Here is a 20,223-nt window from a genome sequence, read left to right as displayed (position 1 = left end):
CAATATCAAGATCAAAAAATATTTCATTAAGCAACTTACTTATCTAAAAACAACTAATAATCCCAATTGTAGATTATTTAGCTTTATTTAGATTATCAATCATGATTGGCTGAAAATTTACTACAACTGTGAACTTTTTTTCCAGTGTATGGCGGCTCAAGTGTTTTATTTAGTTATTGAACAGTACTGTCCAAGGCCTGGACTTTGGTAGCCGCCCTTTTCGAACCGCCGAGCAGCCGAGCGAAATTTTAGCGGCATTTTTGGCGCTTTTTTTTGTATTATTTTTGCTGCCAAGCGCTGCGCCGATGTTTCGGTGGTTGTTGCTGTTTTTTAATTAACGCGCGATACGTTTTCGACTTTGAAGGGCCAAGGAGCGCACATGATGGGCATATAACTCATTGGAATTATGGTGGACGGGGACTGGCAGGCGGCGGCAGCAGCAGAGGAAACGGGCCAGCGGGTCCAAGTCCTCGAGCTAAAGTAAAGTTGCCCAGCCAGAACAGAACGTACATAAACTTTATCCGTCTATAATCTAAATATGTTTCTCGGTTGCTCTTGGCTCTTGGCTCTTTGCGCCGTTGTCGTGGCTGTTGCAACAATTTGCAGCAAATTGAAAGCCAATTACGCTGTTTGCAGCATGCCAAGGCAGCGACGGTCGCTGCGGATCGCATCGGATCGGTTTGGAGCAGCCATATAGCCAGGGCCTCGCTTTCGCGGCCGGCAGACAAGCGAAATTGCGGGGCACACAGCACTCGTAGACGACATAAATATCAAATACAGGTCCATAAATTTGAAACCAATTAGCCAACTTAAATTGATAATAGTTGGCCGCTGCGAGGGAGCTGGAGCTCACAGGAGCCGGGTGCCTAGCATTTGCCTACTGGCCGCAGGAAGCTGCCACCGACGCGATCCTCCACTCGAGGATCTCTTTGGCGATCGCTAATGGCAGTGCCATTTGATGACATACGTCGCTCGTGTTGAGCCGCCAATTTTCGACCGACAATTGCTGGCCATATATGTATGTAAGTAAGGACGCGGTAAAGGCAAATGCAGCAGCGACATCAGCAACTGCCACTGCAGCAAATGCATCGTCTCATATGTCGCATGTCGTGCCTGTCGTGTCGTTCTAATCACAATTGCTGCCTCTGCCGCGGCTGCGCCTTTTTATGGCGCTTTTATGCAAAACAACTTAATTTCGAGGCCCGATCCGTTTGCCACAATGCAGCGCGTAAAATATGCACTCGCAGGCAGCGGCAGCGGACGGAGCTAGCAGCAACATGGCTAGCAAAACGAAAGACTTAGACAACGAACTCGTACAAATGTTTCGTCCATTTGCCTGTGTGTGTCGAGCTGTTATAGAAAATTATCTGAAACTGATTTGATATATATTCAAATAGGCGCTGTGCGACACATGTTGCTGCTGTTACATGCAACATTTGCCGTATTTGTTGCACGCAGCAGCAACAGCAGCAACTGCACAGAGCTCCTGGAGGAGTTACAAACCACAACCGACTGGTAGCCAGTTTCGACTTGTCGTTGTTATTTGTATGAAATGCTATGGATAACATCGCTAGCAGTAAACGTTTAGTTTGTGTTTTAATTAAAATATTTTCATTTCCCCTGCGCCAGTGGCTGGCGAAGATTGCCGCTGAGAAACACGCTGCGACTGAATCAAGATCCAGGCACATCCGTGTCTTGCTGGACAAGTGGCATTTATAAGCTGCATTATAAACTAATTTAGGTGGGGAATTGATTGGCTAATAGACCTGGGAAACGTCCGAGTGAAAGTCGTAGCAAAGGAACTGCCATCAAAAAAGTATCTTTAGAGAAATAAATCGAATTTTATAAAACTATATAGTAAGTAATTTATTTATTTAGCACTTCAACTAGTTTAAGACACGCTTTTTGAAACCAATAGGTATTTTACCGATCTGCTTATTATCTTAACTTCAGGGACCTTTACCAAAAAATCACAATTAAAGTGACTAATTCGATTTGAATGTCAAAACATTAGGATCTAATCCCACTGGCCATTTAACCCCTCTTAGTCGCTCATTAATTGATTTACCAAGCCCCCTGAAGCCCCCAAAGGAAAGAAAGAGGAGCCAGAAAACCAGTGAAAAATCACCCAACTGCGGCAGAACCGCGCTTTATAAATGTCAGAGGCGACATTAATGTAGCGCATTTGTCTAATTAGACAAGCGTTTTGGGCATGATGCTGCGAAGCTCTCGCTCCACGCCAAATAAATTAATCAGCTAATTGATGGGCATAAATTACGGGCATGCAAATGAGACGAGAGCAGCCGCAAGTTCTCCTGGCCCAAATTGATGGCCAGGCCAAATTAAATTGGGCAAATGAGCGGAGCCGGGCCATTTAGTAGTGTCAATGGCCGTTGCTGAAGGGCCACCCACTGGGCAGCAGATTAGGCATCGAGACGTAGTGAAGTGCTTTCCAAATCGAAGCTTGCCAGGTGCAACATACAACTCAATTAATAACAATTTCTCAGAACAATAAGCCAGTCGGCGGCAGCAGTCGCGGGGAGCGCAATCCTTTTTGGCCAACATTTGATTATCTCACGGCCAGAGTGGAGCAGAGTGGCTCCTCCTGGAGCCGCAGCTTGTGGCTCTTGCTATCGGGCGCTGCCATCGGGGCGGCGCGGTGTTGCGGAATTAGCCACTCTGGGCCTGAACTTTGGCGTTGCACGAGGTCGTGGCCAAATTGCCAGGCCATGCTCGGTAACTTGGAATGTTTGTTGGCTTTTTGCTTTTTGTTTTAATTGAAAGCCGTACGAAATGGAAAATGGGAAATGGACTTTCAACTTGCCAGCTTTGTAAATTACACACACGAAAAGAAAAATGTTTTAAACTAATGTATTAAATAATATATTATGCATAACGATTTGCCAGAAACGAATATAACAAATACAATGATAGAAAAACCAAGCTTAACATTGCCTTTTAATGATTCCAAAATGAAATCTATGCCAAATCTTTTTTTTGTGATCCCAAAATCTTTTTCCAATCACATCGGAAACTTTTTTCGGTGCCACCGACTCAGTCAGACTATTTCTAGTCTGCCCAAGTGCATTACAGGGCAGTTGGAAATTTATGGCGGGCCAGGCGGTGTCGAAAATAGCGCCAGCAACTCCGCGATGACGACGAAGACGATGCGAGCCCGATGTTGATAGCTATAGCTTTCCGTCGGCTGAAGTTACTTTCTAATGCTGCAGTCACAGAGCGGCGATGTGGATGTGGATGAGGATGCATTGCACACGAAAGTCATAAGCGCAACCGAGGCAATTAAGTTCGAGCGACAAGTTGCGCCGCTGGAAGCCAGGAAACTCGGCTAGGATCGGGTGGGATCGTTGGAAACTGGGAGGGGAGCTCGGCTCTGCAGCTGTTACATGTTTATGGCTCGAAACGGATCGCACGTAATGGGATTTGCGCTGAGCGACAGCGATAGCCTGTGACTGCACCAGCGAACTCCGCCAGGCAGTGAGCACCAGTCCCAGTCACTTCCACCGATTTCGATCCAGCGACTAAGCCATATGGGTAGAGCTATAGCCACAAGTGCTGCTTCGACTCCAGCGCCTCAATAAAGCCGATCGCATTACCAATTAGGCGTGCACACTCGGCTAAACAGCCGCCTCCTTCTGGCAAGTGGAAATTGAATTAGTTGTCGCTGCATATGCGTGACTAGCTGCTGCCCGGAGCTCCATGTTCGCTTACGGAGTGCACTGGAAAAAAATAATGTATGCAAGTATTTGGATTTACTTTTCCAAAAGTGGCGCATTGCATTGTACACAGCAAAAGTTAAACATATACATTATAAATGACATGAAATATAACCAAATGAATCATTTGAATATTCATCTATACAATGAAACTTTACTTTTTTCCCGTGTATAATCAAAGGCCGCGGGCTAGAGATCGGCAGTCTGGTTTGGGTGTCGCCGTTCGTATGTGTAAACACTTTTTACACTTTGCCACATTCCTGCGCCGCGCGCATAAATCAGGCGTTGCTCGCCTGTCAATCTGGAGCTGCGCCATCGATAGGCATCGGGCTCCTCGTGGAGTGGAGGTGACCGGTAGAGCTTTTAGCAAGTGCTCAGCACCTGGCTGGGTGTGCGCTAGTTGCGAATCCGTTTTCTGTGCCACACCGCATCATGGCAAGTGGTTGAGGATGCCGTTTGCCAATGCTGCTGTTGCTCCTCTTTCCTGTGCTAATGCTTCGATTCTAATCTCTTGCTAAACATATTTTTATTTTATAGAAAAATTATCATCTGATAATTGCATATTTAATCCTAATACGCATGTACCTATTTTTAACTAATGCTTAAACTCGACACAAAGTAAAAGTGATGTAGCCTCATTCGGATTCCTTAATTAATCTACTCGTTCGCCACGACTTGCCCAGGTGAAGCTCAGAGCTGCCCGAAAACCAGATGCGCTCGTTGATCAAGTGCGAATGCAGATCCCCCAAGGCGGGCTCCACTTGGAACTTTTGCTTGACGTAGCGATGCGTGAGCACATTGGTGAAGACCCACTGCCGGTGGACGGGATTATAAAAGGAAAGGAAATTGATCGATTGTGAGGACTTACGGTCAATTCGTGTTGACGTTGCAATCTCCGCATGCTTTCATGCAGTTCCAGAAGCATCTCGTAACGATGGGCGCCATCCTCAAGCATTCGCAGAGTAAAAGCCAGGGAGTCGATTACAATCAGCTTAATCTAAGGAGACAGTTGCGTTTTTAAAGTTACAGAAATGTCTTTCAATTGGTTTGGCAAAAGTATGGATTTTTGTGGTAACACCACAAAGGACAAAGTACAATGAGAACATTTTATATTAGCGAAGAAAGGGATATTATAAATACATGTAATATTACATCGGGATGATCGACGAGATGCCTGTGGCAACTGAGCACAGTGGCCATTAATTGATCCAGTTTCGGGCACCTCACATAGTGGATTTTCTGCAGCATTTTGTGAGCCTTAAATTCTGGAACTCTATGTGCATACTGCCTTTCCAGTTTCAGAGCTAGGCCTAGAAATAAACTTTGTTTAGTTATACCACAGAAATAGTTTATTCCATCTACTAACCCATTAATCTGTCAGGATGGAAATCCTGCCTGGTGTCTATAAATAATGCACTGCCCTCCAATCCACCAGCTGCCTTGGGAATTTGTACATTTAGGCAAAGTTGCAAGCTATCATATACCATTTGTAAATTATAGTTAATAACGAAATAATAGTTAATAAAGTACCACATTTGCGTCTTTCCGGTGCCCGAATTGCCGATCAGTTCAACCAGGTGACCCAAGGATATTCCACCTCCAAAGTGAGTGTCCAGGGCTTTCTTGCCCGTCAGGATCTTATTTGAGGCACTTTGGGAAATGTCCCAGCAGGATTTATCAAATATTCGAAAGTTTTCATGGGACACAGATGGTCTTCTTTCAATTGCTTCTGGTTGCGATGGCTCCCAAACCCTTGAAAGACACAAAGTTTATAGGGATTCTAAAAGTGTTGTATTTGATGGAACCTACCGAACAAATCTATGATTCATTGTAAACTCCTGACTGCTTAATCCTTTTTAAAACTCTTAAAAAACAAAAGATGGGATCGCAAATAATCAAAACAATCGCGCCATATGATTTTACAGTACTGTTAAGACTTAACATTGCAGTGTTGTGTTAGTTAACTTTTAAGAGCTGGCTGCTACAGAAATACGACTTCAAGCAATTGAATTTTCATAATGTCTGGCTACACCAAATGTCATATGGTTTTTGTTTACAACTTAATTTCCTGCGACGCGATTTTATTGGACTTTAGTCATTGAAAATGTTAAATTTAAAACACTTTGCCAGCCACGCCTACCGCCAGTACGAACTGGTGACGTGCGTGAACATGCTGGAGCCCTGGGAAAAGAAGCTGATCAGTGAGTATCGATATTGGGAGACAAAGCCAACTGCTAATCCGGATTATCTGCCCTCAATCAGATGGATTCTTTCTGGTGATGCTGCTCCTGGTGCTCTTCTCCAGCTTCATGTATCTTCCCAACTACATGCAAACCCTAATGCAATTTGTAACGCCGCCCAACTGGCACAATTCCCCGGATAGCGCAGCCTATGTGGCACAAAAGATCGCACGGAGCTGAGCTCCTACTACCAACTTCGTACAAGTGCATACTCCCTATAGAAAGACAACTATGATTTAAAGCTTATAATATTATTGTGATTTACGTCGACTGGTCCAAGATCTGTAAATATTGAACTGTGCCAAGAAAAAACCGCTTAACCCACTTCACAATCGTTTTTCTGTACCGCAGACAGATAACAATGGTCTCCACTATTCGCAAGGCGGATGTGTTGAAGAACAGGCCAACCAGTCCTCCAAGGGAAACTGAAAAGGCGGAATTGAATTCGAAACTATTATATATATGGATAGCGTAGCTTACTCAAGAAGTCCAGTATAGTCTTGGTTACGCGACGAACGTATCGTTGTGTTGGCAGTTCAACCAAGGCCACGCGGATTTCGGACACTTCATCTGAGGCTTCATCATCCCTTAAAGTTAAAAGATACATTTTTAAGTAGCCCATTTACTTATTTCAACTCTCAATGTTAAATTGTGCAAATGAAACATCCTAATGTGCTTACTCATCAGCCGAGTTGTATATTATGTTGTACTCCGGCTCCTCGCAGGAGCTCATGCACTCGCAGGACTTGCGCTCCGTCATGATCTTGTCGCGGATCCGGGTCAGGCAGATCAGGCCCCGAACGTCACAAACGGGCAGATAATTCTGGCCGGGAATGGCCATAAAGTGACTGGTGCAGTTGCAGTTGTCCAGTTGAAGTAGCACAGTACTAAGGATTATACATAAATCTATGAATTAATTATATTAACTTTATTAAGTATTACCACTCCACCACGCAGCCGGAGTAGCTGTAGAAGTCGTAGATTCCCTGTCGCTCCGGCACATGCTCATGGCCATAGCGACATCGCCGCTGCTCCATGCTTAGGTCCTGAACACTCTCGTCGTTGTGCACCTCGATCACGTTCAAGATCAGCTCCTTGTAGTGGCCCAGCAGCACCGTTTCCCGTATCATGCCCTCGGAGAACTGGTAGGGCACATCGATTGGTGCATGAACGTACAGCTGAATGTCGGCGGCGGCATGAAAGCTTAGATGTCCCGGTCCCGTCATCCGGTTGTTGGTAAACTGGAGATGGGAAACTTTGCGTGCCTGATGCGAGTTGAAGGAGAAGCACAGCCCATACTCCGTGGGCAGGGGCAGAAACTGATCGCAGCAGTCGAACAGCTTGTTTAGATACGTACAATTCACCAGCAACTGATGGCACTTGGTGCGAAACTGCAAGGATTCGAGGATATAGATAGGAGCAAGTACTCTGAGCAAGCTGGGCAACGCAACGCACCACGTCCACAAGGTGGGTGAAGTTGGACGGACATCGCATCCTGGAGCAATCCTCGCAGCTACTGCAGACGCCTCGATAGAAAACAATTTCCGAAATGAAATCATCTACGTGCATATCGTGCTCCACGCCGAAATTTGAATCACTCAAATCCCAAATCCTCTCGGCGTTATAAATCTCGCACACGGTAATGGCCGGAAAAGTAGAGTTCCAATTCAAGCTAGAAAATTTGAGTTAGCTTAGATACTTTTGAACTATTTGAACTTACTATATAGTATCGAGATTAAATGAAACCGATGAGGAGAGGTAGCTATTGAGCAGCGACAGGGAGACATTCGCAAAGAAGGGCAGCGTGTGGTAAAAGGTCACCAAGTAGAGAATCCTGCAATAGAAACAAGATTTGTATTCGAACTATATGGATTACATATAGTAGATTACATCTTTAGCAAAAATGCGTGGAAGCGGCTACTGCGCATTGTTAACTATTCGGCGGAGAAAAGGAAACTGTTTGCCCAAATTTTCTTTTCGGCTGCGAGCTTTTGGTAACAATGGGCCGCATGATATCCATCTATCCATTGTTTCCGCTTTGGCCTACATTAAAATAACTACCCAGTTTTATTGGCTTGGATTTAGTTCAATGTTGGAGTCCACATAAAACAGACGCGTCTGGCGATTATTTAAATGGAAATCCTTAAAAGCATAAGTCATATTGGACTTTAAAGGTCGTTGGTCAGTATTAATCACTATTAACTTGTCATATATCATATAATATATCCAAACGTATTCCCAAACAAGATCTTAGGTCTTACATGGACATTAACTGCAGCGGCTAACCGCAAATTATAGCATACCAATCACATGACCATTATTGATGACTCAGTTTTCGATCAAAAGTCAAAGCTGTTAGCTATATGATATAGAATTTCTAAGAAATCACGTTTTTATAGAATGATCACTCTTCGAAAGATTTATGATTGTTATTTTTGCATTGGTACTATAATGCCCCACCGAGTTAAAGAATTGCATTTTAAATATTGCTGCTAATAGTATTTATTAAAATAATTTACAAATCTAGATAATCCTGCGGCAAGAATTCTTAAGACTAGAATATAAAGAATATAAATAAGTTGGTGTCTTGAGGAAAGAGAGTATCGGTTGGCACTACTGAAGGTTCTGCGTGATCCAGGGCAGCATGTCGATGACACTGGCGAAGACTCCTGGCTGGTTCTGTCCGCATAGCCGTCCGCCGAAGGAGACCACACCGTACTGGACCACTCGGTAGGTGTTCTTGAAGCGATGCTTGAAGAACACCGGTCCGCCGGAATCTCCCTGGCAAGTGTGCTTGATCCCAGTTCCTGTGGCGCAGATGTGGTTGTCGCTCACCTCACCCTTGTTGTAGTACTGGCGACACTCGTTCAGGCTCTTCCTGGTGATCAGCGCCTGTTGGAGCTTGGTGGCCACAGTCTCCTTCTCGGTGCCGCCCCAGCCGGCGACGAAGAAGCTCTGATCGAAGTCCAGTTCCTGTGACTTCTGGTCGATTGGCAGGCAAACGGGCTTAATATGCGATTTTTCCTTGACCACGCGATCCAGCTTGATGATGGCAACGTCATGGCTGATCTTGCCATGCACGTAGTTGGGATGTACTCGTATCTGCTCTATGCCGTACTCCTCGTAGGGCGGAATGCATACGCGGTTCGTACCGCCCAAATAGTGGCAGTCCTCCTCCGATTCCAGGTCATGCTCGCCCAGGCGCACCGCGATTCTAAAAAGCAGAATACCATTAGTCATCCGTACTAGATGTGGAACCAATTAGACGAAATGATCAATATGGATTGCATTATGATGCGATGAAATTGCATGCCTTTAGCATGAGGAACTTACACTTCGGGCTGATCGATGATGCAGTGGGCGGCGGTCAGGATGTGGCGTTCGCTGATGAGGCTGCCGCCGCAGCGGAATGGACGCGGATCGTTGATCTTGTACTTGAGCAGGGCCACCCAGGGAAAGTCGCCTGGCCTGGCCGTCTTTCCACCGCTCACCTTGGGATTGCCCTTGTTGCCGCAGTTGGTCACCGAGTTCAGCAGCTGCAGACCCTGGCGATCATACCGGTTCAGATTTCCGCCCTCCGATCGCACGACCTTCCTCTGCGACTCCTGATTGGATTGAGGAGGTGCCTCGTTGGGGCAACAAAGATGGAAGTCCTAAAAACATAAATTCAAGTCGATTTTTTAGAGAATATTCTTAGAAACCCGAAACAGATTTAATGCTCTTCAATATTTTAAATGAACTTATCAATGCTTGTTTTTTGAAATCATCAAAACTTACCCTCGTATTCGTAGTGCTCCTGCACTGCATCTCACTAATTTGGTTGTGGATTTTCCGTGGTATATTCCGACCGTAGATCCCGAGAATCTTCTGCACGAAGGGGCACTCCTGGTATCGGATGCACTGACCGGCTGCTTGGGCCGGCGTGACGCAGCTGCTCTCTGAAAGCCAATGGAATATTAATCCAATTCCTAGGATAGATCCTATGATAACTTACGGCTGATGACCAGCTGGGGCAAGATGCACAAGAGCAGTCCAAGTCGAATCGCCGCAGACACCATCCTGACTGATTGCTATGGTCAATAATCCGTAATCTCAACGTGGGGGGCCTTCCTGCTGTTTTTAAAAACCCGTCTCAAATGCGGATGATGATGCTTCTGCTCTCCGAGATCTCGTTCCCGATCACGATTGAGTTCTCCAACGTGCGCGCTGAACAGATCAACAGATCAACTTGTAATGAACCTTAGATCGTCGTGTGCCGAGCTTTTGTAGCTCGGATTCGCGTGCTGTGGGAAGCGCCAATCGGATCCAACCCAATCCAGACAGCATTTATGATCAATAGCTGAGCGCAATCCCAGATTGACGGATACAGGTTTTTGCCGCACTTCCACAAGATCAAGCGCAAGGCGGAGAACTACTAGTTTCTGCTACTAGCTATCTCATTGAGTCGGTGTCGTGGATCTGTAATGCAATACTATAACGTTACGCTCGCTATTAAGTACTTAGTTAATGCCTGATACCATATATTAATATAACATTTATTTCTCATATAAGTTATGTTTTTTTAAAATACTTAGTCCTTATGAATTCATAACAACAATTGAAAATCATCACTTACCTATGAGAGGAAAAGCGATCGTGGAGCGTGGGAAAAGCGATTAAATTCCAGGAAACCCCCTGGCGATTAGATGGCTCTCCCAATCGCAGCCGCTCGCTCCAAGTCGCCATTTCTCTGCCCCTTCAAGTCTCTGATTCTCCGGCATCTCCAGATTGACGATGCTATCGCGGGGACTGGCACGCGTCGATGAGGTTCAACAGGTGGGCTGAGCAGCCGTTTGAGACGGTACTTTTTTTGCTCAATTAGTATGCTACCCAATTCCCCATTCACCTGGCTACGCCCATGGCCATAGCCATAGCCATATCGAAACCCGTTCTTTGGATATAAGTCGGATGTGTAACATGGAATTTCCAGAACAGAAATTCCCAGCATCGCGGGTAAGATCTCTAAGTGCGCCATGCGTGCAAAAAAAATCCCCCGAAATTTGCGGTTTGCGATAAAAATCCTGCTAAGTTTAGAACGCACGTCACTTGGGACAGGTCGGAAACTCTGAGCCCTATAAACATCCTATTCTTAATAACCCAGCACTTGACTACAAGTAATCTCGGGAAGAAACATAAGTAATCCCATGAGCTTATCTTAAGTTCGCTGGAGAGTCTGACGATTCAATTGAACTCGTATTAGCTACATTATCGCGGTTGATTAATAGCTCAATGGGTACTTATTTGCCACTAGGCAACACACAACACTCTTGGTTATCACTCGAGATTTAAGTGATATTAGTCACACGACTATTACACAATAATTCTGATTGTTAATATTCATAGAAAATGTGAATTTATTCGCCTACCCAATAGTAATAAGAGGTATTTATGATTCATACACAAGTGATTGAAATTGTTGGGAAAAAAGAATAATTAGGACAGGTTTTTACTTAATCCGTTATGTTTTTCAATCCGACAGGGTATCCACAAATCGAGTCATTCAAATCATTTGCCATTTAGGTGTCATATAGTCATATACAAAAAACATTTTGAATAAAACCGCAAAGGTGTTGACTGAGTTTACAAATATGTATTTAATATATTTTTGGGTTTGACTTAATACTAAGGAACGCTCTAAGAACTGCCAACGAATGATGATTCTCCTCACAGGCCATTGCTGGCCATGGTGTCCGTGATCCACTGCACGTACTCGCCCACATTTGTGTACAGACCGGGCAGGCTAATCTGCCCGCAGGTGACCACACCCTGGCTGACGATCCCGAACTCGACCATTTTCGGCGCATACTCGCCCAAGTACTGGGCAGGTGCTTGGAGGGGGCCGCCGGAGTCGCCCTTGCAGGAGTCCTGCAGGTCGCCACCACCCACGCAAAGTTGACTGAGCGGCACTGCCCTGCGGTAGGCCTGGGAACAGGCGGATCGCGGCTGCAGCGGCACGTTCGCCTGGAGCAACACATCCGACGACGAGCCGTTCTCCGTGGTGCCCCAGCCGGTCACGAAGTAGGTGCTTATCTGCTCTGCCTTCTCCTTCAGCTCATCCGTGATGGGCAGGCAAATGGGCTTGATGTGCTCTGCATGGTGAATATACAATTAGCTATAGATGTTGATGGCGGTTCACACTTGACTTGGCTTACTCTGGAAGGGGACGCTCCTGTTGAGCTTCAGGAGAGCTATGTCATGCATGATGTGGCGGGCGTCGTACTTCTCATGAATCAGATGCTTCTCAATGCCCACATTCACAACTGGCGGGGCACATTTCTTCTTGCGTCCCTGCTGCCGGCAATCCTCCTCCGTAGAGATGCGGTGCTCGCCGAGCCGGATCTCATAACTATGCAAATGGAGATTAAGATACGAATGCTTCCAATATGGGATTCGTTTACTTACAGATCGTTCTGAAGACCGTGGACACAGTGAGCAGCAGTCAGGATGTAGCCTATAGCGATATTCTTATTATTAAAGATCACATAAGATTTCTTGGGAGGAAAACATACGCTCGGATATCATAGCTCCGCCGCAAAGGAATCTGGACTCTCCAAACTGCTGATAACGGAGCAGGGCCATCCAGGGTCTGGAGGAGAGCTTCACCTCGTAGCCATTGGACACTCTTTGGCTGAGGAAGTTGCCGCAGTCAAAGTTTTCGTCCTTGAACAGGCTCATCACCTTGGAGTTGTGCTGAATGTTGGCTGAGGGGCAGCAGAAGTGGCGCTAAAAAAGAGACATCATTAAAACTAATCACTAAGTAGTTATTAGAGCAAAGTTATAATTTTTATAGAATCTAGAAATTACAAAGAATCTTGTTATTTATAGTTTGCTTTACATATCAATGAGTTTCATTCTATATATGAATATCATAATTGTAGTTCATTGTAATTCAGCGCGCTTTTACACAGGGGGTTTTTGTTTGATTTAATTATACAGAATACAGATAATGTTGACAATATAGTATATTGAACCTTCATTCTTGGACTCACCACTCCATTGAACTCGCCGCAGAGTGCCTTCTGCAGGTAACTGGCGTAGTCGGCTGGCACCTTCTGTCCGGCCTTCTGGGCTTCCGTCAGGCGCTCCTCGATGGTGCGGCAGGAGGAGAAGGGCATGCACTGACCCTGATCGCCATCCGGTGTGGTGCAGTCGTCGGCGTAGTCTGGCCCATGCAATAATGTACACCAATATTAGCATTAGCATCCCATCGACGCGGATTCGGAGAATTCCTCTAACCTGCTCGGGCAGATTGCACGCCCATCGACGACACGATGGCAATGCCATATAAGACGGCGAGGCTGCTGGCTATCATCATCTCGCTGGAATCGCTGATCTGGACTGCTCGGAACCTGTAGTGTGCGTGTGACGTGGATTTCTGGGCAAACAGACGTTTCAAGCGCGACTGGGAGATAACAAGCTGAGAAGTTGCGTTTTATACCGCCAGCAGCAGCAGCAGATGAGAGAACGAAATCGAGTTTAAATCGGAGCTTTAATCTCATCGCTTCTTGCCCCGTGATCCGGAATAGAATTAACAATTTATGGAAATATCCGAATATTTTCAAACATTTGTTTATACTACCCGAGACAATAACAAAACGAGTTAAAATCAAATGCGTTCCCAAGCCGCTCTCTCTCATTCTCTTGCCGACACACAATCTTGAAACTCTCTCGAAAGCTCTGAAAACAAAGGGGCAATCCAGATCTCAAGAGATCTCCAGCAAGCAATTGGCATAAAGGATCGAGAGTGTTTAACTTGTGTTTTCGTTTTATTGTTTATCGCACATCATCATCATCTAGTCAGTGGTACAATGGCTGAATCGGTCCGATCGATCATAAGGGGTTAGGTTTTCTAGTTACTGATACATTAGGCTCGACCTTTTAACAATAAATTATAACAAAGCTGCTTAATTGCGTTAATAAATATCAGATATGGCTAAACAACAAACATAATCGTCGCTCGAATATATCTACAGATATAAGTGAACTAATCGATAGAAAGCATAATGTTCTAACTTAGATAGTTGGTGGTGGTTAACGGCAGCGAGTTAAGTTGTTTTACATGTGGAATCGGTTGGATGGTTGGCTGTTTAGTTGTTTGGTTGTTTGCTTGTTTGGGTTGTTCTCACCAGTTAGCTCTGCTGTCTAGCCAATTGTTCTAGGCGGTCGGTTTGTAGGGGGGTAATCGATAATTTACATTACTTCCTCGCTCTCTGTGTGTGAACGAAAGGAGCATATAGCAATAGATAAATCAATCAATTGTCGAATTTCGGGTGGATTGTGATTAAGCGTGAATTTGATAAATAAGTATAGCTTCAGAGCTCGCTTGATGCCGCCGTCAGAGTTAGTAGTAGTAGTAGACACAGCAGATCATATCGGAAGCTGGGGTACACTTATAATGCGGGATAGCTATGGCAAGCGGCGAGGAATGGAATTGCGAAGCCAATCGGGTGTTTAAGTTACAGCAAACCATAAACATAGCATAGATTAAATACAGATAGGATAGTGATAGGATAGAATAGAATACTGCGTAATTGCTTTTTCGAAGGCGTAGTCACCGTCACAGTCGTCATGTCAATGTCGTCATTTAGTATCGTACGTTTCGGTATCACAAAATTAATAACATGATAATTTTTACATATATAAAAACATGGCATACATACATAATACTATTAAACAATTTGAAAATACATTTAAGAACCGATCCCTTGACCTCGCAGCTTGTTAGGTGTTCTAATTATTTAATATCAAAAACATTTTAATCATTTTTTAGTTGCGACTGAGTTTGACTGTCGATGCCAACGGATCGATTAACAAACATTTAAAAAGAGTGAGCACTGGAAATTTATCTAGTCTAGGGTAGTTAGTAGTCGGTTGGTTGTTTTGTTGCTTGGTGCTGATGGTGTACGCTTGGAAGTAGTAGAGTGTGTTAGATGCAAAACAGAACGGTGCCATCAACCAGTTGAACGCATTAATGCTATTTTATTTGATGGCGGCAATGAGCGGGCTTTCTTCGCCTAGAATAAAATAAAGAAAGAAATTAATTTTCACTTTGTTTTCCATAGAGCTTTGTGGGGACTAAATCACGAGTCTTAATGTAGGGCATCCGCGGCCAAACCCAGGAAGCGGGCATCGAGCTCTCGTAGTTGAAGTTGTACAGCTGATTCTCCAGCCACTTGCGCTTGTCCTGTGGCTCAGGGTAGGTAGATGCCAAGCCTACAAAAATAATCCAAATTAGTTATATTTTCTGTTCCACCAAGATTGGTATGCTATTGGTATCTTACCTCTATCGTAGGCACATTTGGTCACGCCAACGGCAATGTTCATGGACACGTTGCGGATGCTCGACAGCGGAGGATACAGCGATCCGCGCTCAATATCGCTGGGCTCCACGAAGTTGGCCAACTCCTGGGCGGCGATGAGGAACATTTCGTCGGGTATGTGGTGAGTACCCGTGCAGATCACGCCCAAGCCAACGCCTGGGAAGATGTAGGCATTGTTGCCCTGGCCCGGGTAGAAGGTCTTGTCACCGATCTGGACCGGTGGGAAGGGAGAGCCCGACGAGAAGATCACGCGAGCCTGTGCATTTCAATCATCTCATTAGTTGGTCATTACAATATCCAATGAAAATAACTTACATCCGTGTGCTTGTAAGCATCTTCGGCAGTGCATTCTGCCTTGCTGGTGGGATTGGACAAGGCGAACACCACGGGCCTCTCATTGTTATCCGCCATGGTGCGCAGGATTTCCGGTGTGAAAATGCCGGCAGCAGCCGAGGCACCAATAAGCACCTGTTGATTAGTTTAGGATTACCAAAAGTTCCATCAGAAATAACAATTGTTATAACATACACTGGGTTTGATGGTGGAGACAATCTCGGCGAGATCTGACATCGGATTGATGTCCTTGGCGTAGTGGATTTTGTGGCCATCCAAGTTGCCCACCTTGCGGCTCTTGGTCAGCAGACCATCGATATCGACCATGTAAATTCTGTTGTAGGCCTCCTCGATGGGCACACCATCCTGCACCATGGCCTTGACCGTGAGATCGGCGATGCCGATGGCGGCCTCACCGGCTCCTGCAAACAGGAAGGTGTAGTCCTTGAAGGACTTACCCGTAATACGCTTGGAGGCATAGAGCCCAGCAACGGCCACGGAGGCGGTTCCCTGGATGTCGTCGTTGAAAGTGCAATAGGTGTTGCGGTATTTGTCCAGGAACCTAAATGCATTGTGGTTGCCAAAGTCCTCAAACTGGATCAGAGTGTTCTGGCCATAGCGCTGCACCACGGCCTCCATAAACTCGTCAATGAACTCGTCGTACTCCCGACCAACCACTCGCTTCTGACGCAGACCCACGTACAGGGGATCCTCCAGCAGATCGATGTTGTTGGTGCCCACATCCACCACAATGGGCAGGCACTGATGGGGCTTGATTCCGGCCAGAGCCGTGTACAAGGCCAGCTTGCCCACGGGAATGCCCATGCCGCAGGCGCCCAAATCTCCCAGTCCCAGGATGCGCTCACCATCCGTCACACAGATGGCACGCACATTCGGCTCCGGCCAGTTCTTCATCACATCAAAGATGTGTCCTCGATCGTTGTAGGTGATGAACAGACCATGAGGACGTCGGTAGATCAGGCCAAAGCGCTGGCAGGCCAAGCCCACCGTCGGCGTGTACACAATGGGCATCAGATCCTCGATGTTCTCCGATAGGAAGCGGAAGAACAGACGCTCATTGCGATCGTACAGATCGCTCAGATAGAGATACTTGTTCAGCGGCTCCGTGTAGCGGTTTACGGCGATCTTGCATAGCTGCAGCTGCTCCTCTTGCGTCTTGAAGCGCGCTGGCTGCAGCCCATGGATGCCCAGAGTCTGGCGCTCCTCCAGTGTAAAGGCAAGGCCCTAGAAACAAAAGCATTTGTTTATACAAAACAAAAGTGTCACACAATTAATTTAGTGCTCCTTACCTTGTTGAGTCGCGGATCACGGATGTGATCTATGCCGCGCACCTGAGACGGGCAGATGATATCGCCCACCACCTCATGATAGTGTCGAGCGGTGGGAACTGTTGCTGCTGCCACAGCAGTCTTTCCTGTTGCTGAAGTGCCGCATCGACACAATTTGCCCACAGTTCCACATAAGCTGCAAATTGCAAAAGTGCATTACGTGAATCACTTTATCAGCGCGGCAATTGGAGAACCCCCTGGGAACCCTTGACTTTGAGGTGGGCCCACTGTCATTCTTGACATTGCCACTGGCAATGGGGGGGCCCCCTCTGTCCACCCACAAACACACACATATGCATATATTTATGGAATAAAAACGCCATGCCCAAGGTCGACATCAGCTGCTTTTTGTTTATCACCGCGCTGGGCACGCCAAAATATAAAATGAAAAGCAGAAAAGAAGGAAACTAAGCCGCATTGTTTACAGCTGTCCCCCGGAATCCAAAGCGCCAGCGATAAGGGGGATGGATGGCCTGGCAACATCACGATAAAAATCTATGCACAGCCGCGGTCATAAATCTAGCATCTAATCCTCAGAATCTTAATAACTTGTAATAAATTCTTATAAATAACTTATCTAAATTCTTTAGAATAAAAAATATTTAAAAACTACAAGTTCAGTTCTACAGCTTGGATTGAAGTGCATTATTATTTATTCTCTAGGGACAACTAAAGTAGGTAATTTTCTGTGCACTTACTTGTGATCGTATCAATTTAATGAATTACAAAACCAATTGGATCATTGAACTTGAAAATGTTTTTCTGTTCTTGAAGCGTAAATACCCCCAGATAAGATTGCAAAACTAACAACTCGTAGTGAAGGGCTTACAAAAATATACAATATTATGGACCCCAACGGACTAGATCAGTTAATTAAAAACAGGTTCTGATTATGCAACACTCTTACTGTAATCGAAGTGCCAAGCGAAGATCATATATTATAAGATACCCTATAATTTTGACCCCTGCTGTTTGGTTTTTGCTAGCTGGCAGTTCGAATAGATGGTGCTAATTACGAGAGAGGCAAATATCGCGGGACAGAGGCGTGTGACTAATTTGTGTTTGCGGTTCATTGATGGAATCATGCTCGCGGGGAGTGGAATTGGGATTGGCAGAGGGTCGGTATCGGTGTCGTTGCTGGATTTTGGTCAAGTTGAAACCGGTTAGTGACGTGCGCCGGGCTGGAAACCCCGAGATCCCTTGCACCGACAAAAGGCGAGCACTTTGGGTTGATAATTATCGTTTAGGTAACGCTATCACTCGTCAATTTTTTCCATTTATTTGAATGGCACTCACATGAGCCCCCACCACGTCGAGTGCTAAACAATTTCGCATATCTGAGCCAAATACACGGAATAAGTGCGTGTCGTAAATGATACCCCCATACTCCGAGTGCTACCAATAATTATTTTTAGGGTCTTAAAAGCCCTAAGAACTGGAGTCTGAAGGAAAAAGCTGGGCAAGTTCATTAAACTCTTTACGTCTTTCCATTTTTTGTTAGCCAAATTTCTGGCTAACGGTTTGCGTGGGAACGAGAGGCAAGATAGCAGACCAGCTGAAAACATTCTTGATGAACTTGGCAACGAAAAACGCTGACAGCGGCGAAACAAAGCACACATTTTTTCGGTATATGCACTAAATTTAGAATTCCGCCAGACCATCTTTCGAATATATGTCCATGTCCATGGTATTGAAGGTGTTGTGTTTTCGCTACACAGGAAACAAAATGTTTTCGATTGTAAAAGTATGATGATAAACTTTCCATTCCTTTTTTTTTCTTAGAATACTACTAAACAATGGAATACATTCGTATTTGTACTTCCTATCCAACTGTGAATCATAGAAAATTCATACGAATTATGTGCGGCGATATTCCTCCACCGAAGAAAAGCAAAATTAAAGCACATATACTTATGATACGTAGCACCCCGTTTCTCTCTCTGCAGCCCATTGATTTTTTCAGCTGTTTCTTGTTTGGCAGCCAAAAAACGAAGACATGCATGTTCGAAAACGCTTATGCAATTGCAAGGGAAAAGTGAAAATTCTGAAAACAGCTGTTCACCGAACGGGACCAGCAAGTGCGAGAAAGGGAGGGAAGCCGAAGGGTCAATGCCAGGCCATGTGCGATTCCCAATCGGAATCCCTCTCGCTCGCACATAGCGCTTCCCAGTGAAAACGAAAGCTGCGCAGCAAAAGGAGGAGGAAAAGAGAAGGGGAAATGGGATGATATACTATGTGAATATATTGTATATATACACGGACGCCTTGGCGGCCGCTCGTCTGATCCGAGTGACTAGGTCACTGGGCTACCAGCTGGGGCAGTTGCTCCTCCCGCATCGTGAAATCTTACATAATTTGCGCCCGAGGCACACACACACCCACGCGCACACAAATCCTTCGAGGCGAGTCCTTGCATAAAAAACCAAACGAAAAAGAAAAGCTTACCTGGGTCGTGAGAACATTTTTATGTCGTATAATTGCTTTCCGTTGCGCTGCTAATATCACTGCTCTTGTGTCAGTCAAATCCGTTTGACAGTTGTCCGGCTACAAAGGGCTAATACTTTCGGTGGCGTACGGTAACTTTGCAATGCGACGCGGTCAGCGACAACGACGATTTTCCAGGAATAAAATTATAGCTCTGCGCGCGGATTTTAACCCACCCCAACAACTTACGAAAACGACACTAGTGACCAAGCGACGCGAAAGCGCCAGCGAAACTTGAATGGCACTAAAAAATGACAGATGTGCGAGGCGAATGCAGGGTGCGGTACTCCACTGGCGGACAGTGCGCACTCGAACCTTTTCGAACGGACAAGCAGTGGGGAAGCGAACCTGTTAGCCTAAAGTTTAGTTCACTTTCGAACTTTGAGTAAATTTAAAGCGTTTCAAGCCGTAAATGTTTGTACCCATTCTAATTTATTCATTAAGCTATGTGAAATACAACATTATATATTATGTAATAATTAATTATTATCATTGTTAATATTATTATTTTATTATTATTATTATTAATTTATTATTATTATTATTATCATTAATTAATTATTGATTAAAATTATTCAATGTGTTTATACTAAGCTGATTTTGGCAAATACGAATGTTAATAGTTCGAATTCGACAGTTTACCAACTTTAGTGATAAGATATACAATTAGCTATAAGCTTATGTCAAACATTGAAAATCCAACAGTACAACAATATCGCATTGC

At 45.1% G+C, this 20,223-nt stretch overlaps 6 protein-coding genes across 10 annotated transcripts; 1 reads left to right on the top strand and 5 right to left on the bottom strand.

Moving 5' to 3' along the window:
* Nucleotides 1–4,244: 4,244 nt before the first annotated feature.
* spn-D (spindle D) lies at nt 4,245–5,651 on the bottom strand. Its single transcript, NM_170321.3, has 6 exons — nt 5,544–5,651; nt 5,265–5,486; nt 5,101–5,207; nt 4,887–5,044; nt 4,603–4,731; nt 4,245–4,546 (listed from the first exon to the last, which is right to left on the bottom strand). Exons 1-6 carry the CDS (start codon nt 5,561–5,563, stop codon nt 4,370–4,372), a joined length of 813 nt encoding a protein of 270 aa, NP_733200.1. The 5' UTR covers nt 5,564–5,651; the 3' UTR covers nt 4,245–4,369.
* Nucleotides 5,652–5,791: 140 nt separating this feature from the next.
* CG34293 (uncharacterized protein) lies at nt 5,792–6,659 on the top strand. 2 transcript variants are annotated; one of them, NM_001300628.1, is made up of 3 exons: nt 5,792–5,935; nt 5,997–6,258; nt 6,326–6,659. In NM_001300628.1, exons 1-2 carry the CDS (start codon nt 5,839–5,841, stop codon nt 6,152–6,154), a joined length of 255 nt encoding a protein of 84 aa, NP_001287557.1. In that variant the 5' UTR covers nt 5,792–5,838; the 3' UTR covers nt 6,155–6,258; nt 6,326–6,659. The 2 variants fall into 2 exon arrangements, with proteins under 2 accessions (NP_001287557.1, NP_001097945.1); NM_001104475.1 differs by lacking the exon at nt 6,326–6,659 and having other exon boundaries at nt 5,997–6,298.
* On the bottom strand, nt 6,236–8,243 carry ppk31 (pickpocket 31; the record flags this gene model as incomplete). The annotated part of the gene is made up of 7 exons (NM_001104474.1): nt 6,236–6,399; nt 6,455–6,561; nt 6,655–6,861; nt 6,917–7,365; nt 7,430–7,646; nt 7,695–7,808; nt 8,236–8,243. The coding sequence occupies 7 exons, from the start codon at nt 8,241–8,243 to the stop codon at nt 6,236–6,238; spliced, it is 1,266 nt and encodes a 421-aa protein (NP_001097944.1).
* Nucleotides 8,244–8,455: 212 nt separating this feature from the next.
* CG5909 (uncharacterized protein) lies at nt 8,456–10,209 on the bottom strand. Its single transcript, NM_143287.2, has 4 exons — nt 9,969–10,209; nt 9,752–9,912; nt 9,308–9,627; nt 8,456–9,188 (listed from the first exon to the last, which is right to left on the bottom strand). The coding sequence occupies exons 1-4, from the start codon at nt 10,030–10,032 to the stop codon at nt 8,588–8,590; spliced, it is 1,146 nt and encodes a 381-aa protein (NP_651544.1). The 5' UTR covers nt 10,033–10,209; the 3' UTR covers nt 8,456–8,587.
* Nucleotides 10,210–11,585: 1,376 nt separating this feature from the next.
* On the bottom strand, nt 11,586–13,419 carry grass (Gram-positive Specific Serine protease). 2 transcript variants are annotated; one of them, NM_143286.3, is made up of 6 exons: nt 13,250–13,419; nt 13,003–13,175; nt 12,523–12,736; nt 12,416–12,464; nt 12,166–12,359; nt 11,586–12,102 (listed from the first exon to the last, which is right to left on the bottom strand). In NM_143286.3, the coding sequence occupies exons 1-6, from the start codon at nt 13,326–13,328 to the stop codon at nt 11,678–11,680; spliced, it is 1,134 nt and encodes a 377-aa protein (NP_651543.1). In that variant the 5' UTR covers nt 13,329–13,419; the 3' UTR covers nt 11,586–11,677. The 2 variants fall into 2 exon arrangements, with proteins under 2 accessions (NP_651543.1, NP_733197.1); NM_170318.3 differs by having other exon boundaries at nt 13,003–13,419.
* A 344-nt stretch (nt 13,420–13,763) lies between these two features.
* On the bottom strand, nt 13,764–19,705 carry Men-b (Malic enzyme b). 3 transcript variants are annotated; one of them, NM_001170279.2, is made up of 7 exons: nt 19,461–19,705; nt 16,977–17,151; nt 15,862–16,911; nt 15,649–15,801; nt 15,295–15,589; nt 15,062–15,226; nt 13,764–14,223 (listed from the first exon to the last, which is right to left on the bottom strand). In NM_001170279.2, the coding sequence occupies exons 1-7, from the start codon at nt 19,475–19,477 to the stop codon at nt 14,204–14,206; spliced, it is 1,875 nt and encodes a 624-aa protein (NP_001163750.1). In that variant the 5' UTR covers nt 19,478–19,705; the 3' UTR covers nt 13,764–14,203. The 3 variants fall into 3 exon arrangements, with proteins under 3 accessions (NP_001163750.1, NP_651959.1, NP_001163749.1); NM_143702.4 differs by having other exon boundaries at nt 13,764–15,027; nt 15,098–15,226; NM_001170278.2 differs by lacking the exon at nt 13,764–14,223 and having other exon boundaries at nt 14,906–15,226.
* Between the last annotated feature and the right edge of the window lie 518 nt (nt 19,706–20,223).

Source organism: Drosophila melanogaster, chromosome 3R (assembly GCF_000001215.4).
Source record: "Drosophila melanogaster chromosome 3R".
Taxonomy (NCBI): Eukaryota; Metazoa; Arthropoda; class Insecta; order Diptera; family Drosophilidae; genus Drosophila; species Drosophila melanogaster.
The sequence above is the reverse complement of the archived record's forward strand: the minus strand, read 5'-3'. Positions and strand labels throughout refer to the sequence as shown.